The sequence below is a fragment of the Salvia splendens genome, chromosome 11, assembly GCF_004379255.2.
Source record: "Salvia splendens isolate huo1 chromosome 11, SspV2, whole genome shotgun sequence".
NCBI lineage: Eukaryota > Viridiplantae > Streptophyta > Magnoliopsida > Lamiales > Lamiaceae > Salvia > Salvia splendens.
This window is the reverse complement of record NC_056042.1, coordinates 34,384,145-34,403,017: the sequence shown is the minus strand read 5'-3', so window position 1 is coordinate 34,403,017 and position 18,873 is coordinate 34,384,145. Positions and strand designations below refer to the sequence as shown.

At 34.3% G+C, this 18,873-nt stretch overlaps 3 protein-coding genes across 3 annotated transcripts; 2 read left to right on the top strand and 1 right to left on the bottom strand.

Moving 5' to 3' along the window:
- Nucleotides 1-809: 809 nt before the first annotated feature.
- Nucleotides 810-11,777, top strand: LOC121754263 (ATPase MORC2-like). The gene is made up of 17 exons (XM_042149634.1): nucleotides 810-891; nucleotides 1,941-2,004; nucleotides 2,389-2,470; nucleotides 3,393-3,546; nucleotides 3,721-3,835; nucleotides 5,558-5,617; nucleotides 5,717-5,888; nucleotides 6,157-6,340; nucleotides 6,840-6,941; nucleotides 7,052-7,381; nucleotides 7,457-7,540; nucleotides 7,939-8,097; nucleotides 8,685-8,768; nucleotides 9,643-9,780; nucleotides 10,401-10,513; nucleotides 10,738-10,889; nucleotides 11,389-11,777. Exons 2-17 carry the CDS (start codon nucleotides 1,950-1,952, stop codon nucleotides 11,490-11,492), a joined length of 2,088 nt encoding a protein of 695 aa, XP_042005568.1. The 5' UTR covers nucleotides 810-891; nucleotides 1,941-1,949; the 3' UTR covers nucleotides 11,493-11,777.
- Nucleotides 11,778-12,682: 905 nt separating this feature from the next.
- LOC121754870 (50S ribosomal protein 6, chloroplastic-like) lies at nucleotides 12,683-13,000 on the top strand. Its single transcript, XM_042150161.1, has one exon. It carries the CDS (start codon nucleotides 12,683-12,685, stop codon nucleotides 12,998-13,000), a length of 318 nt encoding a protein of 105 aa, XP_042006095.1.
- Nucleotides 13,001-14,172: 1,172 nt separating this feature from the next.
- Nucleotides 14,173-18,238, bottom strand: LOC121756259 (inositol-tetrakisphosphate 1-kinase 3-like). The gene is made up of 10 exons (XM_042151757.1): nucleotides 17,648-18,238; nucleotides 17,000-17,081; nucleotides 16,855-16,887; nucleotides 15,945-16,065; nucleotides 15,672-15,764; nucleotides 15,429-15,536; nucleotides 15,167-15,343; nucleotides 14,917-14,972; nucleotides 14,742-14,826; nucleotides 14,173-14,620 (listed from the first exon to the last, which is right to left on the bottom strand). Exons 1-10 carry the CDS (start codon nucleotides 17,854-17,856, stop codon nucleotides 14,550-14,552), a joined length of 1,035 nt encoding a protein of 344 aa, XP_042007691.1. The 5' UTR covers nucleotides 17,857-18,238; the 3' UTR covers nucleotides 14,173-14,549.
- Nucleotides 18,239-18,873: the final 635 nt, after the last annotated feature.

Below are 18,873 nucleotides of genomic sequence, written 5' to 3'. Positions count from 1 at the left end.
TGGTGAGATGAAAATCGAACTTCTACTTTGTAATGATTGAGTGACATATTTTATAAATTTGTAGGTGATAAATATACGGACGTATCGCTTAGCTGAATCTCCTCACACCTTTTATAAGTTGTGAAAATAAGATTTAACAATTTATAAAATCCGAAACAATATTATTGCAACTCCATCTCGTATTTTTATGATCTAATAAACATCAATCACTTTAATAAAAAGTAAACAAGATTTGGAAGATACATAAAATCAGATGGGCACATATATAATCAATATTCAACATAACGTCACATTTTGTGGCTGAATATATTGCCCTCAATTAGTTATCATAATTGCAAATTACATTCAAAATGGATTCATAATTGATCTCAAATCTTTATATTTATATAAAGGTGAATTATTTACTAGTACTATTAAGAATAAGAACCAATTTTGTATAGTGCTGCAAAATTAGTCATTTATTTTCTGTTGCCTTTCATTTTAGTTCTATGATATACAAATAAAAGTGAATGAAAATTATAAGAAAAAATGAGTCCTATATCTATAATAAAATACTACTAATAAAATGTTTTACTAAATATTGTGTCAATTTATTAAAATTAGTAAAAAATAAATGGGATTACAAATATGAAACATTACATTTAATTATGAACAATGAAATTAAATTATCTATATGAAACATTTACATCGGGTAATATTTACAATTTACCATTATATATTACATTTCACTTTTCAAAGTTGTACGGCTCCAATAATCAGCGGTTATTTTATAGCTGTAGCTACTGTGCTAACGTCGAAAGCAATTCTCTCTCTCAGTCTTCAATCAGAAATTCTGGGTTAGTATTTGCAAATTCTCACGAATCTCTCTCAGTCTTCAATCAGAAATTCTGGGTTAGTATTTGCAAATTCTCACGAATTTATGTATACACATTGAAGCTAAACTAGCTAAATACTAATATACGTACACGAAAATATAAAAATTCTCACATTTTGCTGTTGTTGCTTCGTTGTTTTGGCGTGTTTTGATCATCATATACAGTGTTCCCCTTTTTTGTAGGTGGTAGGGTTTTGGTGATGAGACAGCTATTTTGTTTTCCCGCTTCGTTCGAAAATGTCTTTCCATTTGAATTTTACTACAGTAGCTTCAGCACCTTTCAATAGTTTGATTGCATGGCATAGGGTTATGATATTTTGTATATGCTGCAGAATTGAGTGATAATGTTTCAATTTTATGATTTTTTGAGTGTTTCTTGCTTTGAGTCGATTGATTTTACTGTAAACATTTCCTCGTCATTTGAAATTTTGCTAATTCGTTGAGTTTTTGAGCTGGATCTTTTTGTGTTGTGTATGAGGCTGGCGCTTTACATGTAATATTTGTGCTGCTCGTTGAATGCACCGAAAGTGATGCTCATAGTGCTGATTATAAGATACAACTTCATAATAGTGTTGCTTTTGGTAACTGAGTGTGGCTTTGATTGATGATGGCGTAATTTTTGATATGATAGCAAAATTCTCTTGAAAAAAAGCTCTGTATTGCGAATTATCTAGGTGATAAGTTAATTCTACATACTTTAGATGAGAAAATTTACTGGTGGCATATTTCAAAGTCACGTCAGGATGTGATTAATTAGGCGCCGATGATGAAATTAGAAATGTGGGCGGCTAGTGTTGAGAGTTTGGTCAATGGTTGCACTCCACCTTCTCCTACTGCTCTTGAGTTTTCATTGTGTGAAAATTATGGTTGAAACAATGATTTGTGTGTTACGTATCACAAGCTGCATATGGCTGTGATCCATAGGAATGCTATCGTTGAACTTTCTATTTTGCGTTCTTAGATGATGCTTTTTCAAAAGATTTGTTGCTAAATTATAAATTTATAAAATGTTTGTCTGTTGAGCTTAATTAAAGGAACTTACCCTCTCTTCTCTGTTTCCTAAAAGTTACATGTCATGACTGGATTTGTAATGGGGGATCATTTCATGGAAGATACTCCAATGGGAGAAGGTGATTGTTGCACTTCAACTCATCCGCATTGAATAATTCTTTGTTTCGTTTGTTCCTGTATATTGTCTCTCTCTCTCTCTCTATGTTTCCTTCCTTCTCTTTTTTTCCACTCAAATGAAACATATTTCCTTTCACATGCATCCATATTGATTAGATTATGAGATTAGAGAAGGACCCCACCCCCCCAAAAAAAGATCAATGGAAATTTGTACATTGCATGTTGTGAGTTAAGTTGGTGGATTTATGTTTTTTGTGCATGAGCTTTGATATTATGGCAGCTTTTACTCTTCCACTCATGTAAATGCTTTGTGAATGAATAAATTTCTATGAAATTAAGCCTTAAATAGGCTTCTATATTTGACCTTTTTATGAAATGTTCTGCAGGTTGTTCCCAGACTCTTATTAAACTGACAAAGGATAAAAGAATTATAAGTTGTGCAGCATGTGTCAATCCACCCAGTCAAATGTAAGTCACCACTGCAACTGATGTATTGACATGTCCTTTAAGATTCTCAATGAGGCAACATACATCACACTCATGCTGTATATGATGCTGAGTGGAAGTTATTATACTATGGTTCGTCTTCACTGGACCTTGTATATAGCTCTTCTACATGCCCATGGTTTGTATTACTGTAGCTATTGACCATGGTACATTATGCTTATATTTCCACCCGATGGGTAATGTAGCTACGGGTTGAAGTAACCTACTCGCTGCTAGTATATATTTAAAATCTGTCATTTACAATTTTGATTGGCTGATGAGTGATGATATTAAAATTAAGGTGACACATGAATTCTTACACGGACTAAAGGATAAAAGTAAATGTATAAGTTTTTATCAACCTCACTTGTTTGACTAATTGGGAGCTGAGTTGAAGTATGAGTAGATGAGAATCATACTCACATTAACTTGTGTTAGCTGTCATGAAGGCACATAAATGGCCTATATACATAATGGCCCAAGCATTTATGCTGTCCCAACAGAGCTTGTATCAACACACATGACAAAAAATATTTTTTCACGAAGTCTTGAAATTTTACCTGCATTAACATATCTGATAGTAGAAAATGGAACAACTATCAGTTGGATAAATAGAGTGCAAAATCCAAAACCATTTTTAGATTTATTAGTTGTCTTCTCTCAATTTCACAATATATGAATGTGGACTGTGGATTTATGAACTTGTTAGTACTTAGTAGTTTGTCTTATGTATACATGCTCCCGCATAGATACTGATCATGTCAAAAGAGCCTGACATTCTAGTAATCTTTTTCCCTTTTGATTTCTAAGTTCTTCTTGTCACTTTTTTGTGCCTTTAATTTGGAAATCTAATTGCATTCTTTGGTTTATAAATCCAAGCCTTTTAAAAGTACATGAATGACAGGCCTGCAGTTTGGGACATAACTTCCATTGTCAGGAAAGACAAGGTCAGATTTCTATCTTCATTGCCTGGTTTTTCTATAACACCAGCCTGTGAAGATTCCCATCAGGAAAAAGAATGGGGGCAGTTCTTGGATTTCCTTCAGAAGCATAACAGGGTAATATACAATTGCAAGTATTCTGGAACTTTTTTTACTGAAGTAATGTTAGTCCCATGAGTAGAAGGTGACTGGAACTATTTGCTTTTCGTGTCTGGGACTTATAATGGACCTAGGTCTCAGTTGTTGTGTTTTTGGGGAAATGTAATGTTGTCATGTTTGCTAAATTTGAAGGTTGCTATATCAAACTTCGGATTGTTTGAACTCTACATACTACCTCCTCTTGAAGGCTCAAAATATGACCTTGCAACTGTTCGATTCAAAGGGAAAGCATCAAAAACATCTCCAGGTTTGAAGCATAACATGACTTTTGAGATTTATCATCACTCTTGCATTCTAAACCCCCTAGTAAAAGGTGGTTCTTTGCTATTTTACTAATTATGCAAGTTAGGATCTAGAGAAGAAATATAATGTGTTGCTTTGATCTAAGAGCTTCATATCCCAAGTTTTCTAGAACCATTGACCCAAATCTTAAATGAATGATAATCAATGTATCCTATCAATATGTTGTAAGTTGTATTATACAACATAAAAATGGAAAATGGAAGATATAAACAAAAATTGAAATTATCTTAAATACAAGATAGAAAGGAAAATTGAAAATATCTTACTTACTTAGCAAGTTTCATCTTTAAAATTCCATAGATTATCAAGAATATTCCATAGAGGCCATGTTATCATTTTTCTTTACGTAATACTCCCTATGTCCTGTATTATTCGCACTTTTCTATTTCGGCTCATCCCAAACTACTTACACTATTTCTATTTTAAGTAAGAATTAAGGTATTTAATTAATATATTAGAGTTGATTAAGTGTTCCTTTATTAAGTGATCTCTCATTACACTAACATACTAATAACAACCCCAAATATACAACCTAAAACGAAAAGTGCGATGCGAGTAACATGGGACGGAAGGAGTATGTATGTAGGAGGTGATTGGTACTAAAAAAATGTACTAGCTAGGGGACATTTCCTATAATTGGTATGTGCACTGAATGAAGCATAAATTAAAACATCAATTGTATTTTCATAGTATAATTTATAAATTGAATAAACTCGTTTGTGTGATAAACTTTTCTTATAATTACTCTTTAATTGAAGTGTAGTGAGTAATATTATTAATAATAGTAAAATTACTCTTACATGCTTAAGCTACATTTTTTTGTATTACTATTATATAAGAAATTTCACAAAAAATCATGGATTTATTTAATAGATCTATTTTTTTTTACTGAATGTGATTTCAAATATCAAAATAAATTTACAATAGAATTAATATAAATAGCAAACATTTTATCAAGAAAAAATTAATTAATTCAAGTGATGATTTTTTTTCTTTCTAATTTTGTTTTAACAATTTATTTATTGAACTATGAAGTGGATACAAGGTTATTTTTCATCAGTAGCATTTAGTTAAAAATAAATAAAAAGGTAATCACGTTTTTCTTAGGTTATACAAATGATGTATAATTAGTAGTAGTATTTATTTAAGGGGGAATATGGTTATCTTTTTCATTTGAATATATGAACTAATACCAACAGGATAATTTATTTTATATTTTTGATAGGCATATATTTTTGCTTAGTAATAATTTTTCGCTGTCTATTTTCAGTTAAACTAAAATGTCAATATTAGTTTTAAAGAAATAAGTAAGTAATAGTATAACATTCATTACAAATAAGGAAAGGAGGAAAAGCCATATATTTGTTGTTCCTGATCCCAATGTTTTCATCAAATCATGAACAATGCAAATGAACTTCCTCTATTATTTTCATGTTATCTCCAGGTACGAAAGTTCAATTTTTTATCCTTGAATGAATCATATGTTCTTCCAGCTGTTTTTGACCTGGATACTGCTCCCATCCCATCTTTTATTGGAAATCATATAAACTGAAATGCTTGCATGGTAATAAATTTATGCATAACTTCTAACTCTTAGCATAGAAGAGAAGAAACTAAACATAATTTATTTTATATTGTACTCTAATCTCACGTTCTTCTATTTAAGCTGGAGCAGGGGTTGCTGATTCTGATCAAATATCTCCGCCTACATCTCAATCTCAGGCTGGTGAGGTTGCTATGTCGTTCTCAAACCTTACTCAGGATAAATATTCTCCTAAGATACATTGTGCAGAAGTAAATGGAGATTCCTCTTGTGATTTGTCAGCTAAAGCTAGCAGTCAATTAGGAAATTCTGTTGAAACAGTTAAATCCTTTCAGAGAAATTATGTAACAGCGCATCCCAGTTATCTGAAAACACTTGGTCAAGCACATTCCAGCTGGATATTTGGGGCAGTTGCTGAGCTTGTTGATAATGCAAGGGATGCAAAAGCAACCAAGTAGGTGTAGATGTTCTTTTTCTCTTATTCTTGGTGTTGAAGTAACGTATACACAAACCAATTTTGAACAGCATTAGTTTTCCAAGTCCAAAGTAGTGAGTTGTCTTTTTCTGAGATATTTGGGAAAATGGAAATGACCAACTATTATTGTTTATATGCTGTTCCTTTATGTGTTCCCCCTTCTCAACTGTAAGGTTGAATTGCATGTTTCCTTTTTTATTTTATATTTTTCTCTTTAACATATATGATATCTAATGTTGTTTTTCAGACTGGAAATCGCTATCAATAAGTTCTACTCTAAAATTGCTTGCAAAGAAATTCCTATGTTATCACTGATCGATGATGGCCATGGAATGAGCCATACAGATATCCAAAGAATGGTATCATTTGGCCACGGGCAAACTGAAGTAGATGACCCCAATCATATTGGAATGTATGGAATTGGGTTTAAGGTACTTCTTCACAGTCCAGCTTAGTTAACATACAGTGGTTTATCTTCATGACTATTTTCAACAAAATGTTGCCTTCATGTATGTCGTGCCTAAGATTAATAACAAGAGGGGCCTTATTGGATCTGATACCAGTTACTCTTACTTCTCATACTTGTCTCTACTTTTCAATATGTGAAGTTCTGTATTGAAGGTGATATTTGTTTGTACTCTTTCTTCCCTTCTAAAGTTTTATACTGAAGCTGATCCCAGTGGTTCATACAAAGTAAAGGCCTTTAGTTCATAATGTAATGCATATAGCATGGGTGTTATACATATATAATAGCTATATATTAAGACTCTTATTTGGTTAAAACATACCTAATATGAATATTTTCAGTTTCTATACGTATGGTGCAAGTCTTGGAGGATTACCTGCATAGTCCTGTGGGACAGATTGGAAAAAGCTATTGCCGAACAATGACCAGAAATATGTATTTTTGACATTTGGTTATTTTTTCAGACTGGCACTATGCGACTAGGAAAGGATGCTTTGGTTCTGACCCAGACAACTAACTCCAGATCAATTGCATTCCTCTCTCAGTCGCTGAATGAAGGCAAAGATGCAAGTCCCCAATCCCAATTATATTATACCTGTGATGGATGTGGAGTTATATCTCTAGTGTTGCTTGGTCTGAACTGAAATTGATTTCTCTCTGATATGTTATTTTGTAGAATCTGGAGATCCCCATTGTAAGCTACCGCAGAGTTGGGCAGTCCATGGAAGTGGACACAGATGTCCAGAATAAGGATGCGGCAAAGTTGTACTTGAAGATCATTAAAAGATATTCCCCATTTGATAAGTATCTTATTGGTGAAAAAGTGGGTATATTTGGGGCAGATGGTACTGGAACACAAATTTATATATGGAATCTGGATGAATGGGGATCAGATTATAGTTTAAAATGGGAAGCTGGGTTCACTGGTGGGAGTTCGTTTCATCGGGGTGGTATATTCATTCGGTCAAGAAGGACAAGATGCCGTCCAGGGCAAATGTCTTTGTCGGTGTGTCTTTTTTGTGATAGCATTTCAAATGAATTATTCATATACAAAAATTAAGACGTGGTTTCTTAATTTCAGGTTCCTTTGGACTACTGTCTGAAATCGTATTTGGAGGTGATATTCTTAGATCCAAGGATGAAGATCTATGTACAGGGAGCACTGGTAACAAAATTTATGTGTTCATGGCACCAAATTTGTGTTTATAAACATTTCTATAGATTTCTTATGAGTGTGAATGATTAAGTAGGTGATCTTAAAACTGAGACATTTCTTTCTTGAGATGAGAGAAATTTTACATTATTTCTTTCTGTTTTGCTGTAACGCATGTGCTTGATTTAGTGTGGAGCAAAATTAATTAATTCTTTTCATTATTTCTATCTCTCACCCTTCCCCCACGTTTTCCTCCGAGGGAGGTTGGGTGAAGTTGTGTGTTTGAGTCTCTTATGATATTACATGTTCTTTGTGGTCCCTGATTTCCTTTGGATAATTGGATCTGCTTGACATGTCTCAACAAACTGATGTATGCTTGTGATAAAATTGATGCTGCTTTCTTTTAATAGGTTAGAAGTCGACCCCTTGCAAAATCATTGAGTAAGACCACTGTTGAAAATGGCACCATCTTAGGAAAACCAGTTCAACTTACTCTTGGACGTTCTCAATTGGAATGGGAGCAAGCAAATAGTGGAATATTTTTATATTGGCATGGACGTTTAATTGAGGTAAGCGTACACTTGTTTTTCCTTTATTTTGTTGCACTAGGAAAAGAAATCATTTAATTCCTTAACCTGTTCGGTTTGTTTCTTGCGCTTCGTTGGCACTATGGCAAGTGATGTATTTTGTCATTCCAACATTATCTAGTCTCTTAGATACTGTATTAATGACATTGATTTCAAGAGTTATTTTGTGGTTCTCATGCTAAATGATAGATAATGTGGCATTGGCACATGCGGTTGTCTTACTTAGTTTATATAAGGGTTTAACTTGGACCTGACTCTACATTGAACTTAACCAAGAAGCATGGTGTTTCAGTCTGTGTCTTGTTTAATTCAATGTATCCTAGCAACTCAAAGTTATAATCCTTGAATTATCCTAGTAAACAATGATGGTGCTATAATTTTCATAAAAAGAACAATTATAATCCCCAAAACATGCACAGTGAGGGTTATATGAACCCTACAGAATAACCAATAGAGTCCTACTAGGAAATAATAAGAGAAAAGGAAATATATTAAAACTAAATTCTTATTGTGCATCGCTTTATTTTATGCTGGGCTTATAAATTCATATTGTGCATCACGTGTTTCAGGCTTATAAGAGAGTTGGAAGCATGATTCACAATGGAGATTGTGGACGTGGCATCATTGGTGTGGCTGATGTTACTAAAATAATGGTAAACTTCGTACAATGATTTTATCCTTGGTTTACTTATCATCTCAATATGTTACATGCTAAATTGAGAGTTTAGCCATCTTGGTACCAAAATAGTGCTTTGTCAATCACTGAACAGAAGTCTAAATCTGCACATCTGAAGATATCTATCTTTGTTGAGGCTCCATAAACAGTCCTAAACATGTCATCAATGAGGGTCCAATCTTATATTTTGCTAAAAAATGAGCAGAGTCTTGGTTCTGATACTTTTCTACAAACTTGCATCTTATTGTACTTTATGCTATGGCAAATTTGATTCGTGCAAGTTTTATAAACTTTTACTGCAGTTAACAATGGGTGTGGTAATTTATTTGTGTCCAATTAACTGAATTAAGTATAACATGTCAATTAGTATTATATTTGGTCAGAACTGTTATTTTATTAGTAGGGATAATAAGATCTTTTGTTTTGTCCAACTGCCCACTTGCGAAGGCAGATGAGTATTCCGGATCTTTGTTCATCCACTTTGTTTAAATCAGCAAAAAATCAAAGTCCTCGTAACTTAAGCCAGACAATACCTTTGAATATAAAGCTAACCTTTTGTATGTTGAGGTGATCTTTTGTGAAGTGGGTTTTGTTATCTGAAATTCTGAATAGGTGATGTTAGATAAGCTGTAACCATTAGTAGCACTGACATTAGAATCTGTGATGTAGTTTGGCATGTTAACATCCTTTTTGTTTGATTGGCTGATGACTCTTCCCTCATTAACAGACTTTTACACCACAATAGTTTTAACATCGTTTTCTTTGGCCAAAGGACTTCCACTATAATAAAATATATCAGCAGTTTTGAAGCAGAAACGATCTAAATTTTCTTCTATTCTATTCTTTGACAGGATGATGAGAATGGTTGTGTCTGGGTGCACAGCAACAAGCAAGGTTTCCAAGACTGTGAAGCCTATGTTGAACTGGAGCAGTGGCTGGGTGAAAAAGCGAATGAATATATAGACAAATATGTTGATAAGATTCAATTGGTAATTGATTTGCTTTCTCCTAAAAGAAACAATAACTGGCTTATTAGCTTCTATAGTTCATTGCTTCAAGCATTCACTCTACAGCATGACTTCACCCGATTTTAATCTTCAGAGACTGAGAACTAAGCAAGAGCTTAGCCAAAATCTCATTGAAAGAGAATTGGATGCCTAATCGGCATGCAACATTAACTATGCATTGTAGTTACACTGTTACACATAGAATTTATGAAATTTTCATATTGGCTAAGAAAGAACATAAAGTTAGAGGCTTGTTTGTGTAACTAACTCTATTCCTAGATCTGCATTTTCAGTTTCATATATGTTTTGTCTCCTAATTATATGCGTCTATAGTATACCTTGATTATTAAAAAGAACATGAAACACTCCATGGTGCATCTCCTCTCAGTTCTCATGCATAACTATAATATCTTATGGCATGACTGCTGTACAATGTACTCATCCATTCTGAATTATGATTTCCTTCTATTCTTTAAGATAAACTTTCCTTCTAATCTATCTTTTACATTTTCTATTTCAGTACATACAGTGTTCTCATAGAAAATTTATCCTGGAAGATTAGTAAGGTTAGTCCGGTTGACATGGATTTGTTTCTTGTACAGAGAAAGGGTAATGCATCAGTCAAACCTGATCATGAGTGGGTGCAGTGTGACAAATGCAGAAAATGGAGGATGCTAAGCGCTGATTTTGATAGCAAGACATTACCTTCACAATGGTTATATATCATTTTCCATTTAAAATTTACTCTAAACATTTGGTAGCTCCATATAAACAACTGTTAGAGGATGTTTTCCAAATCATCAATATTAGTTTTATTTTGCATTCATTCAAATTTGTTATTAAATGTCTATTCTTAAACTTATAAATTACAAATGCAGACAGATGTGATATTTGCAGAATCAATATAATTAATGAATAAAATCTTGTGTTTGGTTTTAGGTTCTGTTACATGAAGCCTTTTAATGGTCTCTGTGATACACCAGAAGAATCAATCACAAGTGGAACAATTACTATATCAACCAAGCGTCACGGTTACAACACAAAAGATCCAAGAAACGGCTTTCGTGAAAGAGAAGCCTTTAAATCAGAAGGTTTGTTATTTTATTATTTTGCTTCTTAAATATGTCTAGATTTGTTATTTCTTTATTTAGCTTATTTAAATGATGTATATGATTATTTATATACAATAGTGAACCTTTAAACTTGGTGACCAAGAGATATTTTTGCGCACTGATGCAGAAACTGGGGAAGTGATTAATATGATTGATAAATGATGTCCAGAATGCTAAGCTTCATCATATTCTCCTTTTGGCATTTGGAGGAAGAAATTAAAATTCATGATATTGTTTTAGATGATAACATTAAATTTATTACTTATTTGAGTTGCAGTATGCCCTCTTAAATTCATTAAGGTGCATAAAGTGGAAGTATCTGAAGGTTTCTTCTCACTAGTCATTAATAGCAAGGCTGCTATTGCTTATGTTGTATGTGATGAAAACGAGTGATTGGTTTGGTCGTATAAGTTCTACGATTAATCACATAAAAGATCATTCAAAGTTAAGTAGGAATAAATTTTATGCTTGTGTGCAGGCATTAGTAGTAACTATGCTAGTGATTCGGAAGAGGACGATGAAAAGGTGTCTGTAAAGCGGCAGATGCGATCATCTCTTCCAAGGTTATGTAAGAAGAACTGATGATGTGAGGTTTAACACACCCTTTTTGCTTCCATTCATTGCCATATTGTATCGTAGCTCCTATCTAATCTCACCAAAATATAAACCGGTGACTTGATTTTAGTCCTTTTGGTAGCTATTTCTGTCAATGATTTTGACAAAATCTGAACTCGCAACCTGACTGGGTTAGAGTAGATATTCATGAGTATTTTAGTGTACAGAACTAATAGAAGCTGTTCATAGTAGATACTTCAGTTGTATTATCTCTTTTTTAGTTGCCTCTTATCTCCTCATTTCTTGTTAAAACTATCTTCTTTTTTCATTTTTTTGTTGTTCTTGTGGGATTGAAATATACTCCATGTATCTACGTAAGGGTCTGCAAGATTAGACAAGATTGTATGTTATACTCCCTCCGTCCTAAGGTAGGTAGTTAAGTCGCATGGGTGTCCTAATGCAGTTAAGTCATTTCTTTATTTATTCTTTTGGCAAAAATTACTCTTTCTCTCTTACTTTATTCGATCTATCACTATACTTTTTCCAATCTAATTTTTAACACATCAATTTCTTAAATTTTATGTCCAAAAGAAATGTTATACCTATCCTATGAGGGAGGGATTATGAATATTGTTAGGCTGGATAGATTAGTCTCCATACATAAAATTCGGTCATGTAGAAGTAGCCACGAGTTATTATATATAATTATATACCTCAAAATTAACAGAAAACCTCAATTTATGAAAATTGGAAGCTCTAATTGATAGGAAGGAAAAAAAGGCAATAGCTCACTGAATTCAGCTTCTTTGTTGATAATTTTAAGATTCTTTTGTCTCATAATTTTCCACTAATATTTTCACTATTTTAATATGTATTAAAAATAAAAGGTGCTATAGTAACAAATTGATTTTGAAAAATTATACTACTCCATTATCTTAATTTTAGAATAATTTATGACATAATCATTTTAAGCTAAAATATTCCAAAACTATGGTATATAAAGGCTCCAAATTTCTATGCTTTTGTTACAACCATTAATCATAATAAAATTATTAGTTGAGCAGAGAGTAAAGAGTAAAATTATTTTTCTAGATTTAACCATTTTTATAATAATTTCTATTTTCCAGCATATATAATAAGCTTACAATTCTTATCAGTTTCATCATCCAACTCTATCCCTTCATTCCTTCATCACTCACACCACTACGCAAGAGAAAATGTCAGTTTCAGCCATTTTCGGCACAAGACTGGCGCTTCCGCCCCCCTCCGCCGCCGCAACCAAGGCTTTCCCACCGCCACCGAGCCGCTTATCGGTCGGCGGCGGCGGCCTGGCGATCGAGTGCTCTTCCCGACCGCAGAAAAAGGCGACGAAGCATCACATGAAGACCCGCCCCCGCAAGAGCCGGCCTTCCGACATACGCCATGGACCCGCCGTGTACCCCCCGCTCCCCCCTCTGCCCTCGGAATGGACTCTCGTCTCCGACGACTCCGCTGCCGCGCCGATGCCGTCGCAGCCTGCTGTCAATTCCGAGTGATGTTATGCCCAATTTGGGGAATTAGGTTTGTGTACCAATTTGCTGCAATTAGAGGGCTGAATTGCTGTTGATATTGTTGTTGAATTTGAAATTCCTCGACTCTCTTTTAATGATTTGGATATTGTTTATTTTATGAAAGAATTGGATGTTTATTTATTTTGGATTTGAATACATTATCTTCAATATTTGGTTAAAGGATGAGATTATGCTAATCCCTCTGTCCACTTAAAAATAGAGTATATTTGTCATTTTTGGCTGTCTATACAGATAGAGTGCATTAAAAAAATATGGAAGTTTTGAACAATTTTTTTTTACTTTTTTTTCTCTCTCTCTTACTAATTATATGAACCCCATATTCCACTGGCACTACTTCTCTCTTACTTTTCTTTCTTTATTATTTTTTCTATTCTCTATTACTAATAATATGGACCCTATATTCCAGAGACATTACTTTTCTTTTGTTTTTTTTCTTCTTTCTTACTTTACCAATTTCACATTAAAGCACTGTCATGCACAGTGTATTCTATTTTGTGTCATTCACGGTGTATTCTATTTTTTATGGACGGAGGAAGTACATTTTAAAAATGCCTCCAAATTATTTTTGGCATTAGACAATGAACATTTACATTGGATGCATCCTCTTTGGTAAATCTTAAGCAAATTTTTTTTCGGGTCTTAGTACAAATACAAAATTTTATTTTAACTCATTTATAATTAAAATTTTATTTTAACTCATTTATAAACATAAATGTGGATTATAATAAATAATCTAAGAAAGAAAGATGATGCAGAACTTTTTAGTGAAACAAGCCGGTAAAAGAGAAAATATTCCATAGTATTGATGATAGATTTATAGTGATAGTGCTAGATTTATAATTTCATAGCATTGATGATAATGATGATGGTAGAATTTTATGTATTTTCAATTATCATAACTCATTTTGAGTTCAAAGAGTTTGTGAGTTCAAAAATCCAAATAAGTTCCTCAAAAATACCTTAATGAATAAGAGTTTTTTAGTTTATAGCCACAAAATATGATGCAACTCTCTCTTGGAAGTGCTCCCTAAATCCAACATTTGTCCTCAAAGAATTGGAATCTTATATGATCAAATTTGAGATGATATAAATGAAATTCATTATCATCCCAACACAAGAAAGCAAACTCAGCATCATGAAAAAGAAACATACTAGAATTAACTTCCCCAAAAATGGAAAAAAATGTGAATTAGGCAGCAAATTCTGAGAGAGATTATACATGTCAACCAACAAGAATTTACAAAACCGCGCACACATCGATCAAAAATTAATACTAACTGATTAGCACTACCCAGCTAAGCAGGCGAAACACGAACCATGAAAGGCCTTTGGCAGATCACGATGAACCAGAGACGATTGATCACCTTCACGAAGGCACATAGTCACTGCCAAATGTCACCATAGCATATAGATTATCTTGCTTTTCCTCGCCCTCCAAAGCATAGTGATGTGTGTCGATAAACTCCCCCAGAAGTTCACTGCTCGGATGTGGCTCTTGCTGCAGACGATATGTCTACTTGCTTTCGACTAGGCTCAGAAGGAAATCTGTAAATATGTGCTCGTATTCTGGCATTTTTCCATATCCTGAAGATTGGAACTAGAATGTTAGACCACCTCATCCGCCTTTCACATTTAGACAAAAGTTTATATCATATCTAGTAGTACCATTCAAGATGAACATCTTATTCTCGAGTAGATGGCATACCTGGAAAATAGTTTATGTCTATCACATAATAGTTGTCTCGAGTTCCATGCTCTCTGATTATATCCAAGTTGAATAACCGAAGACCCTATGGCAAGAGGATTGAATCAAATCAACAATAATTGATCGATGGTGAAGGTAGCAGATATATCAAAATTGCAGAAGACGAAATGTATACCAGTCTTCGTCGTAGTTCTTTAGCCAATCTCTCGAGCAATGGCCGTGGGGGGAGCTCTGTGGGAAAGTAAAGCACAATAAAAATAGTAAGAGGATTGTCCCTAGCTTTCAAAATAAGATTCTGGTCCACAACAAAACACAAAAGATAATCGATAGTTCTTTGAGGTCGCTGAGAGACAAAATATACTGTCTAGGCGAACAACAAAGGAAAATGTAAGAAAAACCAATATGTTCGTGCATTATAAGCTCACCAGCAACACGAGGATCCAAGTCAGCTTCATCAGCAGATGCAGCAGCACAAGAAACTCTTGGAAAGTGGTAAACACCAGTACACTTTGACAGTTCATATTTGCTAACATCGGGTAAGGAATACCGCCTGACCACTTTTATTGCTTCACCAACAATATAAACCTTGAATAGCACACCTCCTACAGCACCAAGAAAAAAATAAGACCTGATTAAAGGAAAACCACTGGATAGCGTAATTAAAGAACACAGTGAATGTCTCCATACCATGATTAATGAATTCCTGTAAAACTAGTGGTGGCTCCAGCTTCTGGAGAGAGAACTCATCATAGGCAAGAGACAGTTCGTGTGACTTTGCAACCAAAGGTTTTGCCACTGAAGCAAAGAAATTTAGTACAAGATTTAATGTCCGAATGGATTGAGGAGATAGTTCTATTATGTAGAAAAGGAAAGAAAACGAGAGAAAATACTACAGTCGATATAAAAAGATGAAGATAAAGCAAGACATACCAATTGGTAGCCTCAGGCCTGCCTTGCTCACAGCACCAGGAATAGATGATGGGTCTTTCTTGATAACCAACTGTCTAGGAACGCCGACTTTTCCTGCACATCACATAAGTGACATCATCAACATTTCGAAATGTAAGTCGATATTCAATGACATTTAGCAGCATCATTATAAATTTACCAATGATCAACACCGAACAAATAAAAGCAGGCAGACTTAAGGAGAGGAGAAGCTTAAAAAATTACACGATTGTAAAAGGTATCCATTAAAATTACCATAACGGTCTGACAGATTCAGGTCTGAAACATCTTGAAGCATGGATTGACGATTATGTACTTGCTGTATGGCTCGAGGAGGGTCAAGAACTGTGACCTCCGGATGTTCATTCCAATAATCCTGCAAAAAGGGGTAAACAATAAATGACAAGAAACAATCTTGGGAATGCTGCATATATGTTCATGCAAAGGATATTTGGGAAAGCATTTCACAAATAAAACCATATGAAAGGAGAAGCTAAAAAGGGAGACCATAATGCACATTAGAACCTTCACAAATTTAAACTAGCGAGAAAACTAAAGAAAAATGAGAGAAGAACTCAGTTGTCATTATCGTATATAGATCTAACATGTTTGTGCAGGAGGTTGAGCATTAATACCTAAAAACTTAATGTTAATTACAAGAATCAAATTATGTTAAATATATGCATGCTCAAAAAGGATGATCAACAAATCAGAATTAAAATATGATCAACAAATCAGAACTAAAAATGAGAACAAACCCCAGAACCTCCACCAAGACGAGAGTAAGGCAGTTTTCAGCTAGAACGTATCAAGAAAATTAAGAAACCACTCTGTTATGTGCGTCTCTCTCTTGTCTGTAAGAATGTAATACAACCAACAATGAAATTCCGAAGAATACGAAGATGTATTTGCTAAGAAAATCATCTCTTCACGAAGATTCAACCTAAATATGTACTAAAAGTTCTCAAGAAGAAAGCAATGTCTCCACAATTATGTTAGATGTGAATAAGCACAAAAGTAAGATCATAGTCAGTCACAATGGATGAGCATGCCAGCATATAATCATTGTGCATCATTCCACTCCCTAATTCATCAAAAATTTCTTATCAATAATAAAAGTTTTCACCAGTTATTAACAAAGTTCACCCTGCAAGATGAAACCAACCTCTAGTACTCGCCGCCATTCTTTTCCAGATAACTGCAGTAAATACGACAAAAGTAAAACGCATTAGATGCTCATAGTCATCATACATGTCTTACTATAACAAAAAGTGATTCAGCTTGAAGTGGAGAAGAACAAGGAAAGTCACCTTATGCAACACAATGTCGAAAGGACCTTGTTCCGAAAGAGGTTTGCTTTGATCAATAGCCACAAACAGGATTCCCTTGTTCCTGAACAGCAATTAGTAATTAAACATTGTCAGAATTAAAATAATTATCATAATGTTCACCATTGTCTGACAGGATAAAAATGCCACATGACTGCCTAAAGATTTAGATACCAAATTGTGATCTTTGACAGTTCATAATCCTTTACATACAGAACACCTAACAGCTGTAACACAAGAACACACACACACACTCATATATATATATATATACACCAAAAAGCAAGATCATCCAGCATAAAGAAAACCATTTACTATTAAATAGATAGAGATAATAACAGCTGACAGTTCCAATTCCAATTCCAATTCCAATTCCAACTTGAAAAAAAATCGGATTAATCAAATCAAACACAAACTCAAACCCTCACCTCAATCCAAACAAGTAAACAGTGGACAAACATACCGATTCAATTCTTAAGGAAAGCATAAAAATCACTGAAAAGTACATTAACAAAAACGACAGTGTTTGTAAATTCAGAAGGCATAAACACTCAATACCCAAAATCCATCATTTTGATCTTCACCAACACTCAAAAAAACATCAATCACGAGAAGAAATCAAGCAGTTACCTCGCTAAGTGCTCAAACTTGGGCTGCAAAAAGCTCTTAACTTTCTTAGACGTAAGCGCATATCCCACCACCACCACTTTCTCCAGCGGCGGCGCCAATCCACCACCGCCCACCGACGGCGCCGAATACTTCCTCTCCGCCGCCGCTATTTTCCCTTCATCACACCCTTCCTTCTCCCCCACAGTGAGGTACGCCACCTCCCCTCCCATCCTCGTCCCCCAATTTCAATTTAATCTCAATTTATCGATCGATAATTCCCACCAAAAAACCTTATCGTCTCCCAATTTCCCCTTCAATTTCAAATACCCCTTCGCTCGATTTCACAAAATTGAAAAAATTGGGGCTAGGGATTTCGAAAAATTAATTCCCAAATAAAGAGTGGATTTTTCTACAGCTTGAAGCAGAGGCAAAAAGCAATTGAAGCAATTGAAGTGGACAAAAGAAAGAGAAGTTCGTATCGCGTGCGCATATATATATAGAGGGAGAGAGAAATTGGGATTTGGGGGAAGCAGAAAAAAAGGAGAAATGGAACGCGTGGAGGAAAGAGATTGAGAGAATGGGGTTATGTTTATAGATGGTAGCTGTCGCCATGGCTACGGGAAGTGATACTGATGTAACGCCCTACATTCATGGGGTGGGAGCCAGCTGCCATTCCATTTTTGCACACATATACATGCATTCAATTCTTTTTATTTTCCTATGGAATCACTTCACCTAGGTATGCACACGGTTCATAAACCGCCGGTTCTGGTTCGAAACTGGCGGTTCACGGTTCAGGATTTTCATGATCCTGAACTGGCCCGCTAAGGATTCCGGCGGTTCCGATTCAATAAACTGCAGGTTCCGGGCCGGTTCAGCGGTTCATAATTATTTTGTAGCATTTTCTTATTTATTTATCTATGAAATGTGCGTAAATAAAATTCAAAAAATTATGATGAAAATTGCAATTTTATTGAGATTACAAGTTACAACAATTACAAATCACAAAAAACTTGAAGTCTTGAAGTCTTAAACAAAAAATTTAAATACAACGAGACTACTAGTCTACAACGAAGCTAATTACAAATTACAAAAAAGACTTGAAGTTCTGAACAATAAATTTATAAGTATATATATACTCTTAGTCGTCGAATGAGATGTTTCTACATAACTAAATTGAGGACACCTTTACCAATTCAATCTTAAATGTTGAGTTTAGTCTAATAATCAACAATTATAGTAGAATT